Source organism: Sinocyclocheilus grahami, unplaced genomic scaffold (genome assembly GCF_001515645.1).
Source record: "Sinocyclocheilus grahami isolate Dianchi unplaced genomic scaffold, SAMN03320097.WGS_v1.1 scaffold72.1, whole genome shotgun sequence".
NCBI classification, from domain to species: Eukaryota; Metazoa; Chordata; class Actinopteri; order Cypriniformes; family Cyprinidae; genus Sinocyclocheilus; species Sinocyclocheilus grahami.
Genome location: NW_015505251.1, coordinates 1244873 through 1272094, shown reverse-complemented (window position 1 = coordinate 1272094; position 27222 = coordinate 1244873). Strand labels below are relative to the sequence as shown.

The following is a 27222-nucleotide window of genomic DNA, read 5'->3' as shown; positions in this document are numbered from 1 at the left end:
TGAAGACCTCCGTGTCATACCAATATCAACAGTATGTCATTAAATGGATTTCTTCTTACGTCTGACTGCTGAAGGTAAGTTATGAAATATGACTGTTAGAGGTGACTTTTACCGGTGGTGAGGGTGATGTGTCAGAACTGATATCAGATATCATTTATAATAAAATTGTAGAAGCTGAAAAGATGATATTTGATCAAATCTAAAGAACTGTTCAGAGGTTGTGAAACGTTTTTGTGAAATGTCATTCTGGCCATTAAATATCAAATGAAAACGCAAACAAGGTATTTTCAGAATCAGGTCCATCATATCACCAGATGTCTTTTGCCCTTTAATTTGTGAATGGGATTAAGCAATCAAGTGTTGACAAACATCCTTAACTCATGTTTATGCAACCGTTTTAATGGATTTCCTTGCTCCAGTAATTGTTTCAAGTAAGAAACATTTTAAGCCATGACGAACCATATCGTTACCTATCAGCCTTACCAGAATTAAGCTAATGACTGAGGTTATGACATGTTAAAACCAGATTTTTCTTTATTAGTTACTTTAATCTACACCACATTATTACCTGATTTAGCTTTTTAATGTTAGTTTAAGAATATCTTTTTCCTTGATATTATATTTCTTATGAACTGAGAGCTGATTATGAAATCTTATTGATTTACAATAAGACAAGCAAAAAATTGCCACCTGACTGAATATGATATGCATATTTGTATCAGGTTTCTAATAAATTAGATTAAATGCACTAAAACTACATTTAAAAAATGGAGTTAGGCTTTCTTATTTATTTTTTTTTATAAATCTGTATTTTATCAATAACTTAAACATTTATTTTTCAGAATGAATGTTTCTATTCAAATTCCAGAAGTGTAGGTGGTCATATGTTCTGTCTACGCACCTTATTTAGGGTAGATATAGATATTAGGGTAGGTGCCATATTTAATATTTCCTGAATGAAAACGAAGACTATACGGTGGTCCATTTAATGCGTTGTTCTGTAGCTCAGTCTTGATCATTCAGCTGATGCAACATTGTTTGTCTCTTGACAAACTCTGGAAAATGTGTTATGAACTTGACCTACGACCTTAAAACAGAACGGCCTATAAATGTTTCTCTTGCAGCCTTGTTTTCATTTGTGAAAAATTAAATGGTGTCTACCCTGAATAGTCAATATGTCTGAATAAATTAAGGGCTGGAAAATGACGTTCGTGTCATTTGTATACACTTTTAAATAAGCAAGTTCAGACTGAAGTAGCTCATTAAAGAAGCAGCACAGTGCAGTTTATGGAAAAAGGAACATCTGTTCTCCTGCCCAGGGTAATCACTATCCGTAGAAAGGTTGGACATCTCGGATCTATGTGTACAGGTCTAATTTTCTTGCTGTCTTTTCAAAGCTATGAATTCAGTAAGAGCAACTCTTATTTCCTGATTCAAGTGTCTGTGCAGCTAAAGGTGGGAGTGCGGGAGGTTTTTTTGCAGGGAAATGTTTGTTTTGTGAACCCATTGTCTGGTCTTGCACTTGCGTTCTCTGCTAAATGAGTTTATTCTTCATTCAAGCACGGCTGGAAAGATAGCGAAATATAACAGAGGAGTTTGAAACTCACTGGACAGTCCGTGCACTGAATGGAGAAATCACTAAGGAGGATGTTTGATTGCTATTCAAGGTATCTGCTGTTCAAATGCTTCCTCTGTTTAGTTTTTGACATTTATTGGCTTTACAGAACTATAAATTGACATTTATAGTTCATATTTTTGCTTCCTGTTTAACGTTGGGCCCTCATGAAATTTCATGAATAGATCTGTGTGGACGAACAAACCATAGCATGGAACTCCGACAACTGCATTCGTGGGCATACGAGGAGAAATGTCATATCACGGAGAGTTTTGGAACCACACCCTTAGCGTTACACATTTTCACTGTTCTGCAGGCCTCTTTGACATTTAGATTTTGTTCCACTCTCATTTGTGGAGATTTGAGAGTTTTTAAGTGGTTTTTCTGGAGTCTTGGCATACATTCCACCATTGCCTCTGTAATTGGTGCGGTATCGTGCCGCACAGACTGTGAGTGGGGGTTTTTTGCAGATGAAGATCGGCTGTGACAGTGATTTGCCTGTTTGGAAGGTGGCTGTAGTTGTCTTGAGTGTGGGAGGGGAGGTTCTCAGAAGAAGGTCTGCTGTTGTCTCAAGGACAGCGGAGCTTCCCGTCTGTGCAGCCCCGCAGTCCTGTGGGACCAAATGCTGGACACTCAGGCGGTTTATTCATGAGGTTTCAGGAAGTGAGCCTGCAGAGCTTCTGTCCACATTTTCATCCAGAGTAACGTTACGCAGTTAGATTCCTTGCAATACCTTTTCGCTATGATGATTCGGCACTGTCAGAGACTTGTAGACTTCTAGAGTGAGTTTGCTTCTGCTGTCTACCCTGAGGGACCTGTATAATCTCCCTTTGATTAAATGGGCTGCAGGCTTTGTGCTCTACACCGCCATGTAAGTGACCCAGTTTGGGGTTTTGTGCTATTGTTCTTCATTGAATTTCTGTCCTCGACATACAAGGCGGCGCACACATACGATGCCCCGAATTCTAAATAACGAGCTCATTCATTCTATATGGGGAAGAACAGGTTTGTTTAAAACCTGTTGACTTCACTTGTAGGCTATTTCTCTGTCTCTTTCTCTCTTTTAAGGCAGCCAAGCTAGTTCACCTCAGCAGTACAGAGTGTGAGCTGGCCCAGCTCTGTGGGAGGGTGGAGTCAGTCCAGAACGGCGTATCACAGACAGCATGGAGGGCCTCTGCAGACAGAATGGAATTTATACCATATGTACCAGGCATCCCAAGAATGCATGGCACAGAGACTTGACCAACAGAAAGAACTGCAAAAAGCGCAATGGAAAGGGTGAGAGAGGGCGGGAGGGCAAGCTGCAGGAATGAACCTGTTGAATATAATTCCATCAGTGTTTCCTAAGGAAATAATTAGTCCTTAGGTAAGCACTAGACGGGTTATAGGTTTCACACATTATATATATATATATTAGCTATTTAACTGAAATATAAAAAATTAACTTTGTAATATATAGTTTTTTATTTTTATTTTTTAAAGAAATTAATACATAATATAATTATTACTGCTGAAAATGAAGCTTTGCCATCACAGGAATAAATTACATTTCAAAATATATTATTGAAATGGTAATATTTCAGTGTCATTGTTTTTACTGTATGTTTGATCAAATGTGTGCAGCCTTGGTGAGCATAACGAGATTTTTCATAAACATCTTACTAACCACAAACTATTAAATGGTAATGTGTGTATATGTCTATATAGCTTTGTGTCATTTTCAGTCGCATTACTACATACTCTCGGCAAATCAGTTGCAGTCAGTAAGTAATTTTGGCTGAGTCATTCGCCATGTTGCGGAATCATCCTAGTGTAGATTTTTCATTGTTTTACATAAATTTGAACTGAGACATTCTCATTAAGTCTGATTTACCCATGGCACAGTATTAAAAGCATGATTGAGTCATATTAAAACTTTTTATTCCTTTGCTGTGCTGGGAGAGGCAGCTGCCGCTCTGGTCGCCGCTAACATTGAGAGCTATGATTCAGACTTCGGCGGGTGGGGTGGGGGAGAACAGGCGATGCTTTGTCATTACAACAACCAACATTATGAAAGAAGCTTCATTTGAGTTACTGCTTATTCATGGTTTACCAGCTGCCATCAGCTTCCTTTTGCTGCTAATACAGAATGTTCCTCTGTAGAATGTAGTCCAGTGTAACTGCATCGGAGAGGAGCAGGGAGGAGGCCTGGACTTGCTAAAGCTATGTACTCATGTGCACACGCTTACAAGCAGCAGGGCTGTAGCGCTCCTTAAACAATTATATATCTCACACTTTTTTTTTTTCTTTCCTTTTTTTAACTGAACCTGATTCATCAAGTTCACAGAACAGGGTTTAAATGGGTCTTAGGCTGTGCCATAAGCTGTGTTTCACAAAATAACGAGAAGAAGCTGAAGCCTCGTGTTTAATTCTGGACAGATGTTCTGCATTCTTCAGTGCTGCAATCTGCATTTCAGAAGAACGAGCTAAAGAAAGCACAATTACCTTAAGTTCCAAACTTTCCTATTTTTCTCAAGGCAGTACCCTGCAGCATGTGGCAGTCATTGCAGTTCACATATGCATGTGCGTGTGATTTTCGTGTTGTAGAAGTATGCTCCATTCATGCCGGCAAGTTGTGAACCCCCCCCCCCCCCTTCGGGAATATGTGTGGGATGCTCATCACACTATTAAAGGCTCTGACCGCTTCCTCTGGCTACATGTGGGCCTCTGGAGCTCTTGTTTGAGATTTATAGAAACCCCACCCCTCAGCCCTGATATTAGCAGGAGATTACATGAATTTCTGAAATGACTTCGCCGCTTCCGTGTTGCCCCACAGTCATTTCCATTGTATAACCCAGCTGGAATTTCCTCTTTTATATCAAACTGTATTGCCTGCCTGTTTGTCAAGTGTCTGAAGGAAGTCGAGTAGCGGTTTAGAGCGGTCTGTCTTGGATGTCAGAAGCACGAATAGCAGGTGGCTCTCGTTAGTTTCTGAGTCCTTGCACAACCGTCATCTTCATTCTGGGGAAGCAGTGACAGGGTGGGTCTGCTGGGGTGCAAATGCACACTTAAAATGTGCCCACACCCCATTTCCTTTGGGGTTCCTCAGATGAATTCTCATGTATAAGCTCAGGCTTTGGCTAGACATTTCAGATTAAGGCTAAGATTACCTTCCTTGAGCGCTTTAGACTTTCTGTGGCCGTGACGTGTAGATTTGTGTTCATCTGAACTATATATAGACTTTCATGTGTCTTGCCCTGTACGCGCAAGCACTACCGTACTCGCTTCATAAATTTTGGGTCGGGAGGGCGAGCACACCTGCACCAAGACAAAGTCTTGGAGTCGAGAGGAGGAGCAGGATGTATGCGTGACGTCTGTGTCCTGGACGAGCCCTTGGTAAGTCTTCCTGTTTGCCTCGTCAACTTCACAAACAAACGAACATCATCAAAAAGTCTTTTGGGTACAGGCTCGTTTTACTCTATAACGGTTAGTTTTGATCTCTTCCCCTTCCTGGCATCTGCCGGTTTTTTAGTCTTTTCATCTGTGCATTAGTAAATGGCATCCATTTCTCAATGTCTGCACTTCTCCATTTCTCACTGTTGCCTGCCCGCCGGTTGACTCATGCCGTGATTCATGGCAGAATTACTGGAGCTGCCTCAGCATTTGAAGCATTGCTGTTGGAACGGTGATTGCCTGGCCTCTTCAAAGGGCTTGATGCAGGCACAATGATGCATAATTATGGATGGAGCCGAAATGCAAGTGGTCATTCCACTCCACTAAAGGCTGGTGAATAATGCACAAGAACTGCGTGACACAGAGGAGAATGAGTAATGGATGGGACGAGCTCAGGCATCTGCCCTAAAGTCACATAAAAACAGCTTTGGACACTCAGACATTAGGACCAGATGGAAACTCTGGAGTTCTCTCTTTCAGAAAGTCTCAAGAAGTGCTTCACATGGCAGACTGGGATCTGTTAAAATGTGGTGTGTTTGTGGAGGCATTTGTTTCAAAAGTTCTGCAGCCACCGACTTCCGGTTGTAAAGAAACTGTAATTTTTTTCCCTCACATGCTTGCATGCTGTGTCATGTGGCATTTCATAACTAAAATGGATTCTTATATCCCTCAGGGATTTAGCGGTTTCCTTCCAGAGATTCTTACTGCATTCTGCCAGTTTATGGATCCAACCTCGCATTTTTCCACAGTAGCAGAAAGACAAGAGACTTTCAACCCCTGGGTGTGGTTCTCTCTCTCCCCTCATTTTCTCTACTGTACTCCCTGTGAGAGCCTCTGCTTGACGGGACAAGCATGATAGGAATGTAACATCTCCGCCATTGGCCTCGTCTCTGATGAACGGAGAGCTTGCACCTTTCAAAGCCGGTTTCCCTTAATAATCATTATCTCGGCTCAGAAATTACCTTGTGCTGCTTCTGTTCAGATAAATGTGGGATTTCACTTTAATTAAAGATCCCCCTTCTTCACCCCCACCCCATTTGGTCGCTTCCTGATTATTCATCTGGAAGCTGAAGGGAATGACTAATACACTGATCCGTAGCTCATTTTGGTAACAATTTATGTGGGTGTTGAAGACCGTAGCGACTAACGGTTAATTCATGTAGGTGAACGTGTATCTGTTTAGACAGAGGGTGTAACAGTGCTTGCTTTGAAAAATCTGACTTGTGACCTCTTCCCACTGTCTTCCAGATGTTGGGCAAGCCCATTTGACTCTAAACCGCCGTCTTTGTCAATTGGATTGAAGTGTACCTTTTGTATTTCACCTGCCGCTCAAGCTGTTCGGTGTCTCCTGGTGATGTGAGCAAGCTGTCGGTCTTGGACGCCTTCGCTAGACAGCTGATGCTACAGTTTGGGTGCAGTAAGGAGCACTAGAAATGGAGATATAACGGTGTTTTTGCCACCACCCAACCTCCCATCTTGAGCCGTCTGTGGGCTATTGATTAATTGGTTCATTTGAAAGAGGTAGAAAGGGCTATAGGGAGGGAAATGTGAGCAGACGCTGCAGAGAGCGAGAGAAGAGCACATACTTCACCATTTCCCATTGCCTTGCGGAGCAGCCAGACTGTAATTGTTTGGGAAGCTTCCACGGCTTTACAATAAATCACTCCTTGGGAACACTGTGTTCTGTGCGACAGGATTTGTTGGCATTGTGTGTTTGTATATGTCGGTGAGTCATAGTGTGTGTGTGAGAGAGACAGCAAGAGTTTAAACATGCTCCATTGTGTCCGGTGCTGACCGCTTGTTAGCCTGTGGCTCTCTGAGCGTCTTGACTGGGTGGGGACATCAAAGACCATGCGAAGGACCAGTGAAAATACACATCTTTTTTTCCTGGGAGTGGGTTGGAGAGAAGTGTCTGGCTTTTCCATAACTGCATGTTATCCAGCTCTGTTTTGTCTGTGCCGCCCGTTCTGTGGGGTTAAATCCATGGGTTTAACAACGTCGTTTGCACTGCGCTCTTGCATTACTTGATCTTTTTATTTTGGTGCGTCAATCTGTTGAGTTACTTAGTATAAGAAATTATGATCCGCACTCCCGAGAACAATCTTCTTTTTTATTTTATTTTACATTCTTTACTGATGGGAAAAGACCTATACTAAGTTAAATCCATGGGTGTCACGACTTTAGAGAGCACATTATAGTGTGATACCGGACAGTGGTGTGTGATTGTGTATAAGTCTTGTAACCGAAGCTGACGGCCCTCCCTGCCTGCAGTATCCTGGACATAGAAGGATCTTATCTCCGCCTTCAGACAAAGGATGATTCAACCGGCCCGGTGTCTGATAACAACAGGCTTAAGACCCAGTGGAAGGGGGAAGCTGCAACCGAATGTGATTTCCGTCACTGAAAACAAAATAGATGCAGTGAGCGTCCATTTCTTCTTTGGCTTTGTTCAGACTCAAATCTTTTTTTTTCTCACATGCACATATGTATAGAATATTGTTTATCTGACAGTATTATCTGCTGATACTGTATATTTATGGTTATTTTAGATTGCCTTTGCAATCATCGAACACTCACTTAAAGTTAACCTTTAAAACACTAATAATTTAATAACACTGCTAAAGTAAAATCTCAAAATGAATTTCCATATTTCATACTATACATTGTAATGTTGTGATGCCTAAAGTCACTTGTAGTATTTACAGTAAATTTATTGTTTTTAGGCTAGTGTATTTGGACAAAATTGTGTTTTTAGTATTTGGTAATTTATTAAGTATCAAACATGAAAATAAGTCTTGATTTTACCAGTATCGAGCAAAATGTACTGTAAATATAGATTTATATTCTAGGCACATACATGTAGTTTAAAATCTGATTAAAGTATGTGTGTATAAAATAATTAAATGTATACTTTTTACATTTAATTTCTATATGGAATGCAATTGGAAGTTTTTGAAATGTTGTCTACAGGCGTGTCTGAAATGAATCCGTAAAACCAAACCGTATTTGTGCAGTGTGAACGCAGCTTTTCTCACTCCACTGCATTTGTTTCTCCATCGGGCAGCTCAATGAGTACGGGCAGATCATCCATGCTGTTTGGCAGGAGTTGGCATTTCCGAGTTGTGTGTGTGTGTGTGTGTGTGTGTGTGTGTGTGTGAGTGTAAGAGACGGAGGGAGCAAAGTTGAATGTGTGTGGGAGTGCCAGTCTAGGGCTTTGCAAACTGGACCTTTTTCTGTGGTGCAGCGAGGTCAGTGGGTTCATGAGGCCATACCTGCAGCAAAAGCGCAGAGCTTTATAGCCTCCTTTAGTGCTGTGCAAGATCAATGGGAGAGTGAGGCCCAAAGACTGCCTGTCTGTTGGGGAAAAAAAAGTCAGAAAGGAAATGAAACCATACTTCATGAGCTTCCCTGAGAGAAGAATGAATGGCCTGATTTTTGGCTGCATACAGGAGATTCTTTGGTTAAATGAATCCGACGTGTTTGAAAATGAAACTAAACCTTTTAGGTCAATTGGATAAAAAGAGACTTTTAATGAGGTGTGAGTGGTAGATGGTCTCCCTGCAGAACAGTTCAAGCATGATCAAATGCTTGGGTCCTGTGCACAGGCAGCGGATCTATCTGTACTCAATTAAAGGCAGGAGTTGAGCTGAGTGAATGAATGCTGAAGCAGTAGCAGGCCTGCAATACCTCAGGGGCAAAGAGCACATGACTAGACCACCGCTCTTCCTCTCTCCCTTTCTGTCTCTTTCTCGTTAGCTTGGCTGTGGGCTGTGGCAGTAAAAATGGGAAAAAAGCCACTGTTTAAACTTTATCCAAATATCTTCTTTATCAGCTATTTCTCTTTTTTTCCATCCACCCTGTCTGTTTTCAGTTTTCTTGGATGAAGGCTGCTTAAAGTGAATTTGATAAGAGTTATGGGATATGATAACAAGGGATGTCAAAAGCACCGGTACTTTTGACATCACTAGTTGTCATATTCCATATAGATACAAAATTAAAGAATGTATACTGTAATGATGTACAGCATTCGTAGTACCAATATGCGTGTGTGCTCTGTAAAAATTGCTTGTGCATTGTGGTGATGCGACTGCGTTTTAATGGTCACATGCACTTTTTGATCAAAGTGTCTTGACAATAAATGGTCCTTAACATCAAACCACAAATAAATATATATATATATTTTTTTTTTTACAAAACTAGAGAACCCTTAAAGAGAATGTTAAATGCTTGTAATTTATTTCTTTGCTAACTGAATGAAACGCTTTCGTTTTCTTAAAATATGCATTTAATATCACCTCTTTTTCCAGTGATTCTCAAACGATTCGTTCAAAGCAATTCTAAGATTCAATCTCTGTAAAACCCTCCTTTCCGTGAGCCTGCTCTGCTCTGATTGGTCAGATGGCCCAGTCTGTTGTGATTGGTCTACCGCGTACAGCGCGTGTAGGAAACAATACGCCCATTGCCATAGTTCCATATTTTGAACGCTCGATAGAAAATATAAACATCTATTATTTATCATACTTGTGATTCAGTGGAGCCATCTGGTCCAAATAAACGGGGCACTGAGCCATCTTTCAAGAGCAAGCGTTTAGTGAATCCTGCGTTGAACTGCGTTGAAAATGACATGTTTGTGGGCGGGGTCAAGTTGTTTGCGGCCGGCCAACGTAGAACATAGGCAGGAATTATGCAAATGTGTTACCCCGTCACAGAAGTGGGATTCGAATTACTAACGACTCGTTTAGGCTGAAGAGAGTCGATTCTTTATTTTGGGAGACAATAACTCTGATGCTGATCGTTTACATTCACATACACACTGCATGAAAGGCAATATTGGAAATGGCATAATAGGGGCACTGTAAGATTTTTATACTTTTATTCTTTATTGCTTGATTAAATGAAGCAGTGTTTTCTAAACCTAAATATTGAAGCTCTATTTTTTTATTAAATATTGGTAACATTTTTAAATAAATATTGACATTTTTTAATGAATGTGTGTTCAATAGCATATTCATTTTTTTGTACCTTGGTATAAAAAAAGGTATCTTTTATAGAAATAGAAATTTGTTTCCTAAACCTGAATATAGAAGCATGCTTAAATGTTTTCAAATATAGATTACATTTTATATCAATATTTATAATTTATTGAAAGTGTGTTCGTTAGCATAGTAGATTTTTGCTTTATCAAAATTGGTTTTTGAGACTCGTGAAGATTGTCTGGTTTTGGTATTGGTGACCGAATTTTACCTTACCTTAAAGAAGAATTATAATGAACTTATATAATTTTGCTGTCTTTGTACTGTTATAGCTAATTTTCTACTATTTTCCATCTTATTTCTCCTCAAACATCCCTTTATTTATTTGCCTCTGCAGATCCTGCCACACCCTATTCCCACATTTTCTGCGGCATATCAGGAACAGACTCCGGGAAGCCCACTGGCTGACCTGCAGCAGTTCTTCACTGGCAAGCTTTATGTCTTTGTGTACCAGCTAAAGCTGCCAGCTGAAGAACTGTTGTGGTTGGCTCTTTCCTGGCACGTCAGTTTAGAGATGGTGATGCAGAGGTAACGGCATCATTCCAGATAGTCGATGAGGCCATTTCAACCAATCCTGGATCAGACGGATCCCATTTTTGTCGGTCCCTTCAGCAGCCTGCTGTCTGAGCTTGGCTATTCGTTCTTCTCAGGAATAAACAAAGGCTACCATACGGGGTCCATGCTGACTCTGCCACATTCCTGGCCCGGTGAGGGTCACTTGCCCTTATTTGGGTGTGGAGCAGTACAGGAGTGGCATTCTGTGCTCTCAACCGAGCTGACAGAGGTGGCCATCTTGCTCTTTTGCTGTAGCAAATGGTGGACCTGACATTTAGTGGGCCGAAACATTAAGTACTACTGAAAGTAGTGTTCTTATAGATGTTTCCATGCATTCTGTAGACATGCCCAGGCTTTGACGTGTTTGTGTGTTGAAAGTCGCAGAGATCCTCCAGGGAACAACTGATGAAAGACTGCAGAGCGTAACTTTCTCTTTCCCTTTCGAGGCCGTTTTATGGCGTAAATATTTTTATGAGCTTGCGCACAGTGTATGCATATAACCTGGGTCACACACATAGATCGGCCTATATACACACTCGTCACGTCAACTGACCTTACGCAAGCCGTAAACTCCTCGAGGCTGACTTCTTCAGCACCGAAAACAGGATATGAAAATGCGTCCCTCTAAATCCTCCCAGCCAGATGAAAACTGAGAATATTCTAGGCATTTAGCTGAACCAGATGCCGCGTGCCTTAAATATGCTCTCTGTTCCTCTCCCTCCAAACGTGTACAAGATCATGCCACTCTCTCACCAAGCTCTCAACCGTGTCACAGTTTTGCACATGTAACAGTACCTATAGTTCTGACCTCCTCTCAAGGGCTTCTTCAGGTCATGGGCGAAGATCACCTACCTGATCCGCTCTAGTCTAATGTCAATCTCTCCACAAGTGCATTAAAAGATTGTTGAGGGTCGTTGTCTCGACTGCTCTTAAAGAAGCTCGGCCTGTTTGTGTTTCAGGTGCACTTAGGCTGTAGATAGTACAGTGCACTACTCCCGCTTTAACCCTCTTTAGGGCCAGACGGTAAGGGTTAACACCTACATTTAGATTAGATTACTATGAAAGTCTAAATGAACAGACTTGCAATATGGACAAATGTGACTGAATGATGTGATGCTCAAATAAAAAATAAAATGGCTTTGGGGAAGACTTGCCTTGTTTATTTTTACTTAAAATGAAATGTTTATTTTTTTGTTGTGGTTCTAAATTCTCTATGAATGTGAACATGATTTCTGCATCCTAGCTTTTATTGTTGTATTTTTGAAAACTTTACATGGTCAATTTAGTGTAGTAGTTTATGGTTAAACTTTTTATGTTGGAATTGTTTTACGGCTAGATTGATGGCCTTGTATTCAGAAAGGTCATTTTGGAGCCTCTTTCCCACCATTTAATACAGTGGTACTAATTGATTTAACTGCTAACTGTGAAACAAAACACTCTTAAATCAAAATATATTTATTCAGGGAATTATTTTTCATTGAATCGTGCCTCTCAAAGCATTCTTTCAAGGAACAGGCCAAAAGGCAAAATATGTTGCACGCAATGATCCCCCATAGGCTAACTACTAACTAGATGTCAATGCTGTTTATATTTGTTTGTTTTTTATGGTCCCATATGAGGTACAAGTTGAAATATTTTTTTTGCGGGACAACTTGTGTCTGTGAACATGCCTTGAATGTGAGATGGGTCACCAAGCCCTTTTTGTTTAATTAAGGTTGAGCTTGAAAGGGCCCCACAAGTGCAAAATAATCCCAAATGGCAGAGGTCAGATACCTCACGGTTACTTTGCATCAGGGTAAACGGTGCTCGGATCACCCGCCAGGGATCTTCAGCGTACCTTCGACACTTTAGATAATGTTAAACTTAGGGTCGAAAGCACACATACTGTACAATGGACAGTTTTGCATTCAGAAGGAATTTATAAAGATGTATAATATTCTTAAATTTGAACATTCTTATAAACGTCTCTATGCACAAAAAAACAGCCATGGTCTGGTTTCTGTACAACATGTGCAGGCATATACTATTAGCATTGTTATTTTCAGTAATAATTACTGTCATAGTATAAAATTCATGAAATTTTGGATCAAGTCCAATTGTATGGGCGTTTCATAAATGAGGCCCTTGAAGTTATAATTTTTTTTTTGTCTTATGGTTTGTTTTTCGCAAAGGGTAAGTAGTTGCATCTGGAACAACTTGTTTGGACTTTAATTCAATTTAAATTGGAATGAACATAGGAATTTAAGATTCATTGGTACAACATGTTTCACACGCCATGTTCCACACTCATTCACACAAAATCTGTTCACGAAACAGAAGTCCGTTTGGGTGGACTGATGAAACATTTATCGCCACATGGACTGCTTGGACACAAGTGAGAAAGAACAGATCCAGACTTGGTGCAAAGGGGTTTTACAACTCGTCTAAATTCCCCCCTTCCGCAGGGTTAAAGCTCCTTAACCAGATTACCTTGAGTTCCAGGGAAGCAGGAGATCATTCACCTGACGAAACATCCGTGTCGCAACACTGTTCCAGCATCCCGCAATCCTGCCTGACCTTTGCCCTTTGGCACGCCAGTGCTTTTTTCCTTTTACCTGGTCAATGTACCACACAGTCTGCCTGTTGCACAGTGGGTGTCATGTAACCCGTCTGACTGGCAAGCGGCACAATGTGTAATTCAGTACCGTACAATGGCCTCAAGAGACAGGGAGATTCACGGTGACTGTTCGGTTTTATAGCCAGGAAGAAAACCAGGAAGAGTCACATGGAATGTAAGGCTGTCATTCTCATTTACAACATGTACACTACAGGGCTCCATATTTTTATATCCGCATCCCACCTGATCCTTGCAGCTCATGTCATTGACAATCACTGCGGGAATGGCCTTTGGCCCAGATTTCCAGCGTTTAAATGTTCCTCGTTTGTTTAAATCAGTGCTGACGTACATGACCCCACCTTTACTTCTTGTCAGTGTGCATTAAAGGGATAGTTCAGCCAAAAATCTTAATGTAGTTCCAAACCTGTATGACTTAATAAGCATAAATATATAGATTTTTTTAATAAGCTCCAAAAAAATAAATAAAAATCTCCAAAGCCATATGAACCAAAGTCGTGTGAAATGAAAATTCAACCTTTATAGTTCTAAATGCATGTTTTGAATGATTCATCCATGTATGTTTTAGTGGAAATGTTTTTTGGCCTCATAATCAAAATGTTATAACTACAACCTCTCCAATCATTTAGTCTGAATAACTTACTATTTCTTAGAATTGGCTGCAAGCTTGCATTCAGATCTACCTCCATTTAATCAATAATCGACAGACAGAGCCATGTCCCGCTCAACATTTTTTTTTTTCTTTATAAGGTTTCATTTGGATGGATGTCACTATGGAAGAAATAAATCTGTCATTACTTTAATTTCATCGTGACTTTTAACCAATAAGAACCCTCTAGCTCGCTATATCATGTCAGTAATATGCTTCATTTGCGATTAACGTGTTTTTGGGCCCTGTGTTAAAAATTTGACAAATATATGCATATTTGAGCACTCAAACCTCACCTTTCTTCTTGTAAATGGGGATGTTTGTTGGGGCTTCAACTCCTGGTCAAAAACAAGCGGCCCTCTTAGCAGGTCCATGTTCAGGCCCTGTGATTAGAGTTGCTCCCCACAGTCTGGTGAATTCATTAGATGCTGCAGGAAAATCCCATATGCAGGGTGTCTGAGGGCCGGATGACTCAGAGCATATGTACACCCACCAATGTATGAGTACATAACTGGCCTCCCGGTTAAATGAAGCAGTGTCATACATATAGCAGCATGCAGCCGAAGGATCCAGAAATAGCCAGGGGAGAGACCCTATTAGGAAAATCCTAGAATGAAAAGGTGGAAAATTTATTAAAGGAGTACATTTCTGAGCAGTACGTAGGAGGGATGGATAGAGAACAGGAAGAACGAAAATGTATGGGAAAAATAGGCAGTAAAAATTGATTGTGAATCATTAATCTGTCATCTCTGTACCTTCGTGCTTAATCCCAGCAGTGACGCCATCACAGGACCTGTCCACCAGACGATGATTCCCTTCTCTGTTTAAAGGCTGGTTATGTAATTCCATGGAAAGTCTGACCAGGGGAACTACATGGGCTAGACAATCTCATTAAAGAGACATGATGCCTCGGCATGCGTCTCCCTCAACACTCTCCCTCTCCCTCCCTCACAATTGAGCTTTGTTCCACGCGTTCACTGTCTTTTTTTTATATCACTATTACTTCCTGTTGGGCACATTTATTATATGAAATTGCTTGAATATTAATGACACTGTACATCAGTTTTATTTAATTCTCTGACCTCATCATGTGATTTTCTCCGTCACTGGTCTGTCAGGCCTTCTCTCATCTGAAAGAGATGAACTGTGATGCCAGGTGACAAAACGTCGGATTGTTTTGGATGAACAGGACAACATGACAATGTTAATCCTCTTTTTAGACTTAAGTCTATACCACTAATTATGCGTATTTAGATTTTGTTTAGCTTGAAAGGGCACCTATGTTCATAGGTTCAAATAATTTTGGTTATAAGCAATGTATTAAAATAAAAAAATTATATGGTAACACTACCATAAGGTGTTGTGTATATGTATATATATATATATATATATATAGGCTATATATATTTCAATTATATATTTTGACAGTTACATTTAAAATACAATTGCCTATGTTAAATAATACTCTTTGAAGTATCTTGTGGGATAGTTTAAATACCCCATTCCACCACGTCATTGACACGCAGAGACAATAAATATAAAGCTGTTCTGCAGCAGTGCGGTTTGAGGAATGTATGTAGTTCCTGTTTCCTCGTGAGGAGTACAGTGTGTCCATGTGAACAGGGTGACATGACATCCAACAGCAGCATGACATGGGGCCTAGCGCTATTGTTTAATGAAAAAGGAACAGTGGCGTTTCCCACACTGGCTCACTGTTGTTCTCAGCTGATCTGTCTCAACGGGCTGAGGCCTGTCAAACCCTGCATTTAGGTAAGTAAAGCTATGTAAGCAATAACATATGAGGAAGAATGTTCTTAGCCATGAGGTAGCTGTACAATACTGTTTCGAACAAAAAGACGATTGCAAGATTTTGCTGCAGTACAACAGTTAAACAAACAAGAAAATAATATAGAGTAATTTACATTTTACAAATGGTAATGCCAGTTATTTTGTGTATGTGTGTTCCACTAACAAGACCAAAAAAATGTTTCAAACAAGAGTGTGTTGTTTTCCAAGCGACACAAAAAAAGTACAGGCAAATTTCATGAACGAATCATTAATGAACAAATCGGTTGATTAAATGATTCAATGACTCACTCATAAGGTGAACACGTTTTGTGTAGAGATGGGAGAAACAAACCTTTTCGAAGTTTTGAGTTAATTGAACCAGCTGCTTTGCAAAATGATTCACTCTTTCGAAGTGCTCGAAAGACCTCATGCCCCCAATTTCAGAGGCTGCATCCTTCAAAGTCTGTGAAGGTAGAACTTAACTATAAAATCACATTTTAGTAAGATGTAAGTCAACATTTAAACAGCTTTAACGTTTTTAGTTTTTTTTACATTTGTACATTTGAATTATTATATGTTCAACTGTTTTGAAACCAAAAGTGTAATCCTGCATTTAGTTTTTTTTTTTAAATCCTGTTGTCATTGGCACAATGAATCTCATTATAGTCTGGGTCGTGAAGGATCCATTAGTTGTATCCTTCATTGCTCAGGAAATGAAGGATGCATTTCTAAACTGGGACACAGCTCTTGACGGAGAAAATGGTGGATGGCAAATTAAGCTTTTCAATGCAGCAATCTGATTGGCTATTTGGGCTGTCACTCTTTTATTTGCTGCTGTAAGTTCAGTTTTAAGTCAGATAAAGAGTAAAATCTAATATTTAAAAAAACTTAAATATAATAAGCCCAAAGTTGTCTTCATTTGTTCATGTTTTGCTCTTGCTCACAGACAGTCCACATTACGTAATTTTCACAATTAGCTGATGTCTGTGCACAATTTTTGTATCCGCTTGGACTTGTGTGCATACAAATGCACATGTACGAGTGTTTTGAATGCTCAAAAAAGGTCTGTTAAGCCGAAAATATACTTTAGTTTTGATGTAAACTCTTAGCGTATGCAAACAGATGAACGCATAGAGCTTTAAGCTCAATGCAAAAACATATTTTTTAGGATGGTGCAGTTCAAGTGTTAACCATTTGTTATAATCATCCATTCCACCATGACACTCAAATCCTGCACTTGCAATGGCTATAAGAAGCATTATGACAGGTTTGATGTTAGTCAAATACTCTTGGTACTTGTGTGGCTTTTGCCCTCTTTTGATAAAAATTTGGATGTATCTTTTTGAGTGAGATTTAGCAGAGAATAACAGCTAGTATACTGAACACTCAATTCAAAATGACACCTGTGCACAGACACTGTGCACTCAGTTTTGGCCAGTCTCTTTAGCGATAATGCTTTGGCCCGTGGAGTGTCCGTACTTTCTGTCATAGATCTGCAGGTCTCTAAAGTCCGAAGAGGTTAAAGAGCATTTAGGGTTGAGAACTGGACCATCTGATTCTATGGCCATCCCAGAATATCCTGGTCAGCTGGTCTCCATGAGGGACAGAGCTCATAGAATAGCTCGTCCCACATGATGGTGGGAAGGTGGCTGTGTCAGCAAGCGCTCAGTGTGAGAGTGTGCGCTCATGTGCCCTTTGTACTGCCTGCTATGCGCGGTGGTATGTATCTAAAGGTCGAGGGGAGGTACATGAGGCTCCAGCGGGGAGATATCGGGCCACTCGTTGCCCTGGATCCCAAAGGCCAACATGACACTGTCAACTCTGAATTCATTATCCTGTCAGGAGTTCGTATCTTAACAGTATTATATCAAGGAACTCAGATTACTGTCGTATCAGGTTTTTTTGTATATCTGATCGCATAAAAATGACTTTTAAGTTAGTTACCGTTTAGTGACAGATGGCATACTCATTAGAGAGACATTCTGGGGTTAAGTGAGTTGCCCAAGGGCGCAATAGTCACAGATCAGGTTTGTGATCCCAGTAACTCTCCAGTCACCCTTATTTTGCATAGGGTTTGGGTTAGGGTTAGGTAAGATAATCTTGGTGGCTTTAGGCTACCACCACATTCATCTTTGGATATAGACCTTTATTTTTGGATCATGTGAGCCTGACTGATAGATCACTGACCCTTTTTTAATGACACTTTGAATGCAATACCAGTGTCTTGGATAGTGCTGACTGTAGACAGAGCGCAGTGTTCGGTTTTACAGGTGTGTCTGTTTTGCAGGTCCAGGCAGCTCTGATCAACTCAAAACAAAGTGGAACAAACAGACACCCTCCTGCTGGAGCTTACAGGTATTACACACACTCACCTCACTGCTTGGAGCCTATCTATCTAGCTATCCTTCTGTTGCTCTATCTATCTATCAATCTCACACACACACGCACACACACACACACACACACACACAGTTGAGTGTATGATGAGCTTGTCATGCAGAAGTGTTCAGGGCTCCTTTGATTCAGTAAAGCATGGGTGACTAAAGAGATCCTAACACATGTGACCTGTCGGCTGAAAGCAGAGCACAGGATGTGTGAAAAGGCCACAGAAAATGGGCTCCCTGAAGGGGAATAGTGTCTCGGATACCACTTCCTCTCCTAACACAGGATGTTTCCTACAGTTTCATGTAGTGTCAGGTCAGCACAATGTGTCACATTATGACAAGGCTGGATGAGAGTAACACACACACACACACACACACACACATCACCGTGGCTTAACGCTGACAGACCAGTCACCTGTCTGTTCCTGGGTGCCCTCCTCATCTTTTTATGAACACAGGATCACAGCTTAATTCTGAGCCCAGCAGTGAGTCACATTACATGAGCGGATTGCTGATACATTTTCAATATTCAGGTTTTCGTTTTGTTCATAGAATCGTTTTAATGGCGTACATGCCGTTCTCCACGTGGCTGCACATGCACAACGCAGCATGCGTGGGTGAACTGACGCAGTCTCCATGACTCACTCTGACACCAAACCTCACTGACAGCATCATTAATGTCCTTCTGCGTCTGTGGCAGGTGAGCAATCACAGAGCTGCACAGATCAGACCCACATACAGCCATCGCACTGCAGCATTCATCAAACAGCCATGCAGAGCTCGAGAAATCAACTGATCTTAGCAACGATCATTTTTTTTGTTTACATTTTTTTTAAATAAATGTAATTGTTCTTTAATTAAATGTACTTTCACATGTAAATTTTAACCTGCTCCTGAAATAGATAAAAGCTTTTTAGCAAAAAAAATAAATAAAAATCAAGATGAACGTGATCTGCCTTGATTGAGGTAAATTTCCACATTATGTCATATTTTTTGCTCTGTCTCAGGCTGTAAATCAAAAAGTAATTTGGGTAACACCAAATGCCATAAATCATAAAACACCAGAGAAGAGTGAAGCCATTGAAACAGACACAAGGTCTAAATGATTTAACCATGTCATTAACAGTGAAACTAATATAGGCGCTGTCATTAACATTTTTGTTTTATATGAAGTTGAAGAGTATGTTGAAATCGGCAAATTCAGGAAAACATTGGGAAAACAAACAACACCATAGTGCTTTTATGTTTATATTCTGGCCTGTTCCCATGGCAACATGCTTATAATTCCACTTTTGGAAGTCTTTTGAGAGGAGATGATTACAACTTTAATCTTTGACTATGAAGAGCATTCAGAATGAGCCTCAGACATGTCTAGCACCAGACACAGACTGTTGAAAAACTGCTGTTAGTAAGATTTTTAAAGAAAATTGTACTTTTATTCAGCAAGGATGCATTACCTTGATTAAAAGTGACAGCAAAATATTTATTTACAAAAACTTACACTTACAAAAAAAAAAAAAAAAAAGTAAATATCACAAATAAATGCTGTTCTTTTGAACTTTCTATTCATTACAGAATCCTGAAAAAAAGTATCATGGTTCCACACAAAAATTAAGCAGCACAAATAAATAGTTTCTTCTGCACCAAATCAGCATATTTGAATCATGATTTCTAAAGGATCATGTGACACTGAAGACTGGAGTAATGGATGCTGCAAATTCAGCTTAGCATCACAGAAAAAGAAGGAAAAAAACAATTGCAACAATATTTGACATTAATACTGTTATAAATATTTACTCTTTTTCTGATCAAATAAATGACACAAAAAAACATTAAAAAATATCCAAACTTTTGAATGACAGTGTTATCTCATACTTCTGGAAGCCCATTTGGTTTAGAAACCTTCAATATTACTTCTGCAAGATGATATAAGCTAGCTTAGCGACTGTACAACCACAGAGCCTTATTGAATATAATATACAATCATGACTGCTTTTTAACTAAACATACACTATAAATATAATACAATGACAAAGCATTCACTTAAACATTCTTTATTTCGATAAAAGCAACAGACACAGAGACGGTGACATTCTGAATCTGAAGAGAGTCCTAAAATAAGAGCCAAATTAAGATCGCAAGGTCCACATTGTGGCCAGCAGAGGGCAATACTGTTTTTAAATAGACTTGGATGGCAGCATTAAAAAAAACAGAGACCGCATTGACCTTGACCATGTGATTTCTGGAATGCAAACTTCAGTACATTCTGTTATTGTTACAGGAAATGTACAATAAACTCTTAACTTGTACTAAAGCATCTTAAGAATATCAGCTACGGCCAATATATATCAGATGGCTACAGAATGTGTAACCTTTTGAACAGTTCTTATTAATGGCAGATAACCGTCCTGTGATTAACAACAAAATGTGTTTTTACACTTTTGTTAGTTGGGTCCCATCCTGGTTGTTTTGTCCGGTGAATCCAATGCTTACTAATATTGCAGATTCTAATAAGGGTTCAGATATGCGATTGGCCAGTACACAATGTTCAGACATGGCTTGTAAAAACCATAATTGCACGTAATTTAGTGTCTAATCCAGGACAGTCTTACAAAACGGCATAATGCAGATGGATTGTTCCAAACTTTTGTCTCGGCAGGAGCTCGGCACCGGCAGTGCTGCAACACGCTCTTTGCGATCCAGCTGTCGGCCACATGTGTGTGATGGGGTCGTTGAGTCCATACCCAGCTCTACATCATATCCTTTCTTTCAGTGTTCCTGTAGACCACTATGTTGGGATTGAACAGAAGGCGGCTGAAGAACCCCAGCTTCGTCCAGAACATTCTGGACTCTTCTGGTTGTGGACGTAGTGTGAAAATGCTGAGGAAAGCCCTTCTGTGGATGAGAAGGTGGGGCTGCTGGGCCTAATCCTGTTATCCCAGCCTTCTTAATCCAGATCCAGTCAGTCTTTACACATCTTCAGTCACACAAACACACTTCCAATACAAATATATCAGACATTATGGAGGAAAGCATGATGCTGGGTGTTGAAGGGATCAAGAAAAGCATCTTGCATGGAGGGATCAGTGAGAAGCCTAAATTTGTCACAGGAACTAAGGTACAGCTTCACAGTCATATGTTATACGCATATATGGCAGGAGCGTCATTGCATTTGTAACAGTAGAAACTGTTCCAGGATGTGAGTCATTTCATTGTTTGCCTAACTGAATCTAGGGATCACGTCTTTTTTCATTAAACTCATAATAGGTTGTTTTATGGCATTATATAATCAATTTTAGAGTAGACACAGATGTGTCTCTTTAATGTAAACTTTGTAAGCTGTCATCTGTAGGGAGTGTGTGGCTTTGAATAACCAAAACTATAAGGTCTAATGAGGTATATAAAGATTTTTATTGCGAAGTAATAGTTTTTTTTGTGGATTTAACAGCAGATTAAACCCAAACTAACAAAATATCTAACTCTTTCGTTCCATGTTCCCTGCAGGTGACGTTCCATTTCCGCACTCAGCTCTGCAATGATGAGCGCACCGTGATAGATGACAGTAAGAAAGCAGGTATGCCCATGGAAATGGTGATCGGGAACATGTTTAAACTGGATGTTTGGGAGACTCTGCTCATGTCCATGCACATAGGGGAGGTGGCTGAGTTCTGGTGTGACGTCATTGTAAGTATAATGTGATTTTCAATACTACAAATTACAGAGGTGGAATTAAACATTGTGATTAAATTGAATAGTCCAGACTTATCGGATATTGAACTGGATCTAAAGTAAATGGAATCTATCGAATTAAAATTCAAAGACACAAAAATCAATAATAATAATAATAATTATATAATTTTATTGACTATTAATTATTATGTGAATTGTCTATTATTTGTAGTCAAAAACTACATTTACAATTATATGACTTTCTTTGAATTTTATTCTATTTTAATACTACTTCCTCAAATTTATTTTTTCAATTGTACATCCTCTGGCTCCCTCAAATTAAGTTAAATTGCAATTTAAAAGCCATTCTCTTTTCTATTCTCAATGGTGCTAAAATTAAGTTATTCATATATGTAATATTCTACCATTCAAAAGCTTGGGGTCAGTAAAATTTGTAACGTTTTTGAAAGAAGTCTCTTATGCTCACCAGGGCTGTACAGTAAAAGCAGTAATATTGTAAAATATTATTACAATTTAAAATGTCCATTTTCTATTTGAATATATTTTAGTTTATTTTTCAGCAGAAATCATTATAATATGCTGATTTGGTGCTCATGAAACATTTCCTCTTATTATCAATGTTGAAAACAGTTGTGCTGCTTCATATTTTTGTGGAAATGGTGATAATTTTTTTTCCTTTCAGGATTCCTTGATGAATAGAATGTGCAAAAGAATAGCATTTGTTTGAAACAGAATTTTTTGTAACTTTATAAAAGTCCTTAAGGCAGTTTTTGATCAAATTAATGTATTCTTGCTGAATAAAATACATTACTTTAAAAAAATATTCCTGAACTTAAAACTTTGAACAGTAGAAGATTATCTTAAAAAATTATTCACACCTCAAGTTTGAGTGAAGGCCAAATTGTAAACTGATATCATAACCTGATAACCCTTTACACAGTAAATGCGTTCAGATGAGACGTGGCGACTGACTTTTCCGTCAGTGACCTTTACGGTACGCTACAAGCACAACGTTATGGAATACTACAGTGAGTTCCAGACTGTCATACATTAGCCTGATGGAAAGCTTAAATCCTTACAAAATAGGATTAATCTGAGGCTGTTCCACATGATGTAATCATCATTTACAGCTGTCATCCCAGCTCCAGAACCTGAGATACAGTTCTATGGCTCTAACGGTCTCTATAACATTATGGGAAATACCAGGATTGTTAATACAAACACAGTCATGGACACATCAGCCACATAAACACACACTTTTAAGCTTTAGAAAAGTGCCATGGCTTTTAAAATATCAGTTGTAAATGGAAATATTTGCAGTAACTCCAATAAATTTAACTTTTACCCTGAAAAATGACTTATATTAAGGATTAGAAATAAGTATTAGTGCTAATAAGCATTTTATGTTCTTTCCTCTGTGGCCGAGCAGCACACTGGTATGTATCCAATAGTGGCAAAGAGTCTGCGGCGTATCGCAGTGGGGAAAGATCCAGTGGACTGGCACATTCACACCTGCGGCATGGCCAACATGTTTGCCTACCACAGCCTGGGCTATGATGATCTGGATGAGCTTCAGAAAGAACCACAGCCTCTTTACTTTGTAATGGAACTTCTGAAGGTCTGGACTTTCAGGCACATTGAAAAAATATTTGCAAATTTTGCCAAAAAACATACTTTCATATTTAATACATGAATACTTTTACATGAAGAACAGGTCTCACACACTGCTTTAGCTTGCAAAGGCGGCTTGATATTTATCACTGCAAGGTTTTAGCCTAAAGACCTTCGTCAGGAATTTAGAAAGATCGAAATGCTGCAATGCTAACAAATACTTTGAATTGAATTATTCTTTGCAAGCTACAGCAGTGTGCAGGACTTTGTCTTCTTTAATAATATAATTTCCGGTTACACTTTACTTGAAGGGGTGTGCATAAGACTGACATGACACCTTCATAATCATGACGTGACACCTACATAATCATGACATGACACATGTCATGAATATGAAGGGTTTTTATGCATGTTTATGACAACTGTCATTAAGTGTCATTCACTCAGTTATGTCATTTTTAATGCAAAGATGACATTGTTTGAGATGTCTTTGTTATGGGCTATGGTTAGAGGTAAGGGTAGGGGTAGGGTTAGGTCAAATAATGTCATATTTGCATTAAAAATGACATAACTGAGCGAATGACACTTAATGACAGTTGTCATAAACATGCCTAAAACCTCCTTCATATTCATAACGTGTCATGTCATGATTATGAAGGTGTCATGTCAGTCTTATGCACACCCCTTCAAGTAAAGTGTTACCTAATTTCCATACGCACCCGCTGTAACCTTTCATGACTTTTTATTTGTGTATCTGCAATATGATAATTAGTGAAATACATTATTACGGCCTTGAGTAGATCTATGGGAGACTGCTGACTATGGCGGTTTAATACAGAGGAGCAGTACACAAAATGACCACTAGGTGGAGCTAGTGGATTGTTTTAATATCTGTTTAGGCTGTGGCACTAACTGGAAATTAATTATATGCGTTAAACTTACTGCAATAACCAATAATGGGTTCAGGTACAGCAGCCCAGTGAGTATGACAGAGAGTCCTGGGCTCTGAATGATGAAGAGAGATTGAAAGCGGTACCTGTGCTCCACGGTCAAGGGAACAAGCTCTTCAAACAGGGCCGATATGAGGACGCTACACTGAAATATAAGGAAGCCGTTATGTGTATCAAGAATGTGCAGACAAAGGTAAAAATACACCTCTGTAGCAGTTTTGTATACATTCAGTAGCATAAAAATGACTAAATTCTGTGAAAAATATATTTTAATCATGAAAGGATTGCCCAATACCAGTAATGTTATATTAAAGGGATAGTTCCCTCCCAAAATGTAAATTCTGTCATTAATTACTCACCCTTATGTTGTTCCAAACCTGTAAGACCTTTCATCTTCAGAACTCAAATTAAGATATTTTTGCATAGACTTGTTTGCAAGCAGAGGAATGCACACGCATGCGTCGTACTACTGTCGTGAATGCGTGTCGAAGACTGACAGAATGTTGAATAAAGTCTTTTTTTTGTTTGTTTTCTTTACACACAAAAAGTATTCTTGTAGCTTCATAAAATTAAGGTTGAACCACTGATGTCACATATTAAATGTGACTATTTAAATGATGTCCTTACCAGTGTTGGGGGTAATATATTACAAGTAATGCACGTTATGTAATCAGATTACTTTTTTCAAGTAACTAGTAAAGTAACGCATTACTTTTTAATTTACAAGAAAATATCTGCGTTACCTTTTCAAATAAGTAACGCAAGTTACTTTTTTTTTTCTTTCAATTTATTGATTGACAGCTCTCTTGTCCCCATGTTGAGAGAAATCAGATGTTACTGTAGTTCTAAAACAAATATGAATATGCATTAATTCATCTCACTCACAAAAAAAAAACAGATTCAGTATTCCTCAAAATGAATAAAAATAATGCAACTCAGAATATGATGCAAACCTGCAATAATTAAATGTTAAACAACACAAATATCCTTTATGTATTTAATCCCATTCTATTAACCAATGTCTTTGCTTCTGACCTTCAATGCTCCAGTTCAACCAAACTAATAAGCAAAAATTACTCTAGACAAATATTAGTGTGTCTTTTTTTATTGCTGAAGTGTTGAAATTTCTTCTTATGCATTCTACTGTACAGACGTAAATTTACTTTCCCTTCAGCCTGAGGCTTATTCATTTCACTTTTGGTGTGAAAAGGCTTTTACATTTGCCAAAAATAGAACTTTTTTATTTTAAAATCAAACAAGCAAGCCCTGTCCAGATTTAAAAAGTAATGCAAAAGTAACGTAACACATTACTTTCCATAAAAAGTAACTAAGTAACGTAATTAGTTACTTTTTTATGGAGTAACGTAATATTGTAATGCATTACCTTTAAAAGTAACTTTCCCCAACACTGGTCCTTACTACCATTCTGGGCCTTAAATGTGTCAGAGGGTAAGAGAGCTCTTGGATTTCATCAAAAATATCTTAATTTGTGTTCTGAAGATGAACGAAGGTCTTACAAGTTTGGAACGACATGAGGGTGAGTAATTAATGACAGAATTTTCATTTTGGGGTGAACTATCCCTTTAATGAGGTATGGCACGTCTCATTTAATCAAAATGTGTCTGTTTCTTCAGGAAAAGGCATGGGAAGCTCCTTGGCTGAGACTAGAGAAGATGGCCAACACGCTCACTTTAAACTACTGTCAGTGTCTGCTGCGCATGGAGGAGTACTATGAGGTCATCGAACACACGACTGACATCATCAACCAGCACCCTGGTGAGTAACAGGAAATTGTCAGTTCTCCAGCCAATTACAGACACAAACAAACGGCAACAGAAGTTTGTCTGGTTTAGTCAGATTGTCGTCTGTTGATCGCTTGGTTTCACCGACTGAACATGTGGCGATTGTTGGGTCTTGGAATGCCTGAGAAGAATTTATGTACTGTAATTGGTTGACTGTCGCCATTGATCAGCATCTGTTGATGCGATGTGAATTGGCCTTATAAGATGTGTTTCCTGATGTGAAATGCACCAGTTGAAAGCATTCTCTGTATTTGTAGGGGCAATGAAAGCCTTCTATCTGCGTGGAAAAGCGCACATGGAGGTGTGGAATGAAGCTGAGGCCAGAGATGATTTCATGAGAGTCCTGGATCTGGACCCAGGCATGAAAAAGACAATCAAGAAAGAGCTTGCAGTTCTCAAAATGAGAATGGAGTTAAAAAACGAGGAGGACAGACTGAAGTACAAGGGCATGTTCGCAAAAATGGCGAGAGAGCAAGGGTCTCTAGAGCTGGAGAATCCAGATCAAGAGATTTCAGAGCAAACATCTCCAGAACAAGAAACAACTCAAGAAAAACAGAGTCCAGAGGAAGCACCGCTAGAGAAAACAGGTGAAGAACAAACAAATTCACCACAAACATCTCCTGAGCAAATAACTTCAGCACAGGAAGTTACACAAGAAGAAACATCTACTGCACTATCAAGTTCTGATCATGAGATACCAGAACAATCAGCTACTCAGAATGTGACTCCAGAACAAACTACCACAGAAGAAGATACTCCAGAACAATTAGAAGCAGTACAAACATTTCTGGAGCAATCAGCTTCTGAAGATATTACTCCAGAGCCAACCTATCCAGAACAAGCAGACCAGGATCTTATAACTTCAGAACAAATGACTCCAGCTGAAATGACACCAGAAAACACCAGTCAATGAGTCTTAATCATAAAACAATTTCAAGAGAGGTGCAACAACGATGATGTGGGATAAAGTTGAACCCTTTAGACTTTTTACCTCTGAAATGCGTTGTTGCTTTTCTTCATGCATCTACATTATAATGTAAGATTTAACTTAGTGTGACTGTAGGTTTGCCAGATCATCCAATAAAATAGTACTCAATCA

The 27222-nt window shown here is 39.2% G+C and overlaps 1 protein-coding gene across 3 annotated transcripts; it reads left to right on the top strand.

Moving 5' to 3' along the window:
• On the top strand, positions 1 to 27222 carry aipl1 (aryl hydrocarbon receptor interacting protein-like 1). Of its 3 annotated transcripts, XM_016272653.1 has the most exons (8): positions 1 to 74; positions 17974 to 18041; positions 20730 to 21188; positions 21575 to 21754; positions 23190 to 23378; positions 24338 to 24514; positions 25956 to 26097; positions 26381 to 27222. In XM_016272653.1, exons 3-8 carry the CDS (start codon positions 21093 to 21095, stop codon positions 27034 to 27036), a joined length of 1440 nt encoding a protein of 479 aa, XP_016128139.1. In that variant the 5' UTR covers positions 1 to 74; positions 17974 to 18041; positions 20730 to 21092; the 3' UTR covers positions 27037 to 27222. The 3 variants fall into 3 exon arrangements, with proteins under 3 accessions (XP_016128139.1, XP_016128141.1, XP_016128140.1); XM_016272655.1 differs by lacking the exon at positions 17974 to 18041; XM_016272654.1 differs by lacking the exons at positions 1 to 74; positions 17974 to 18041 and adding an exon at positions 18623 to 18770.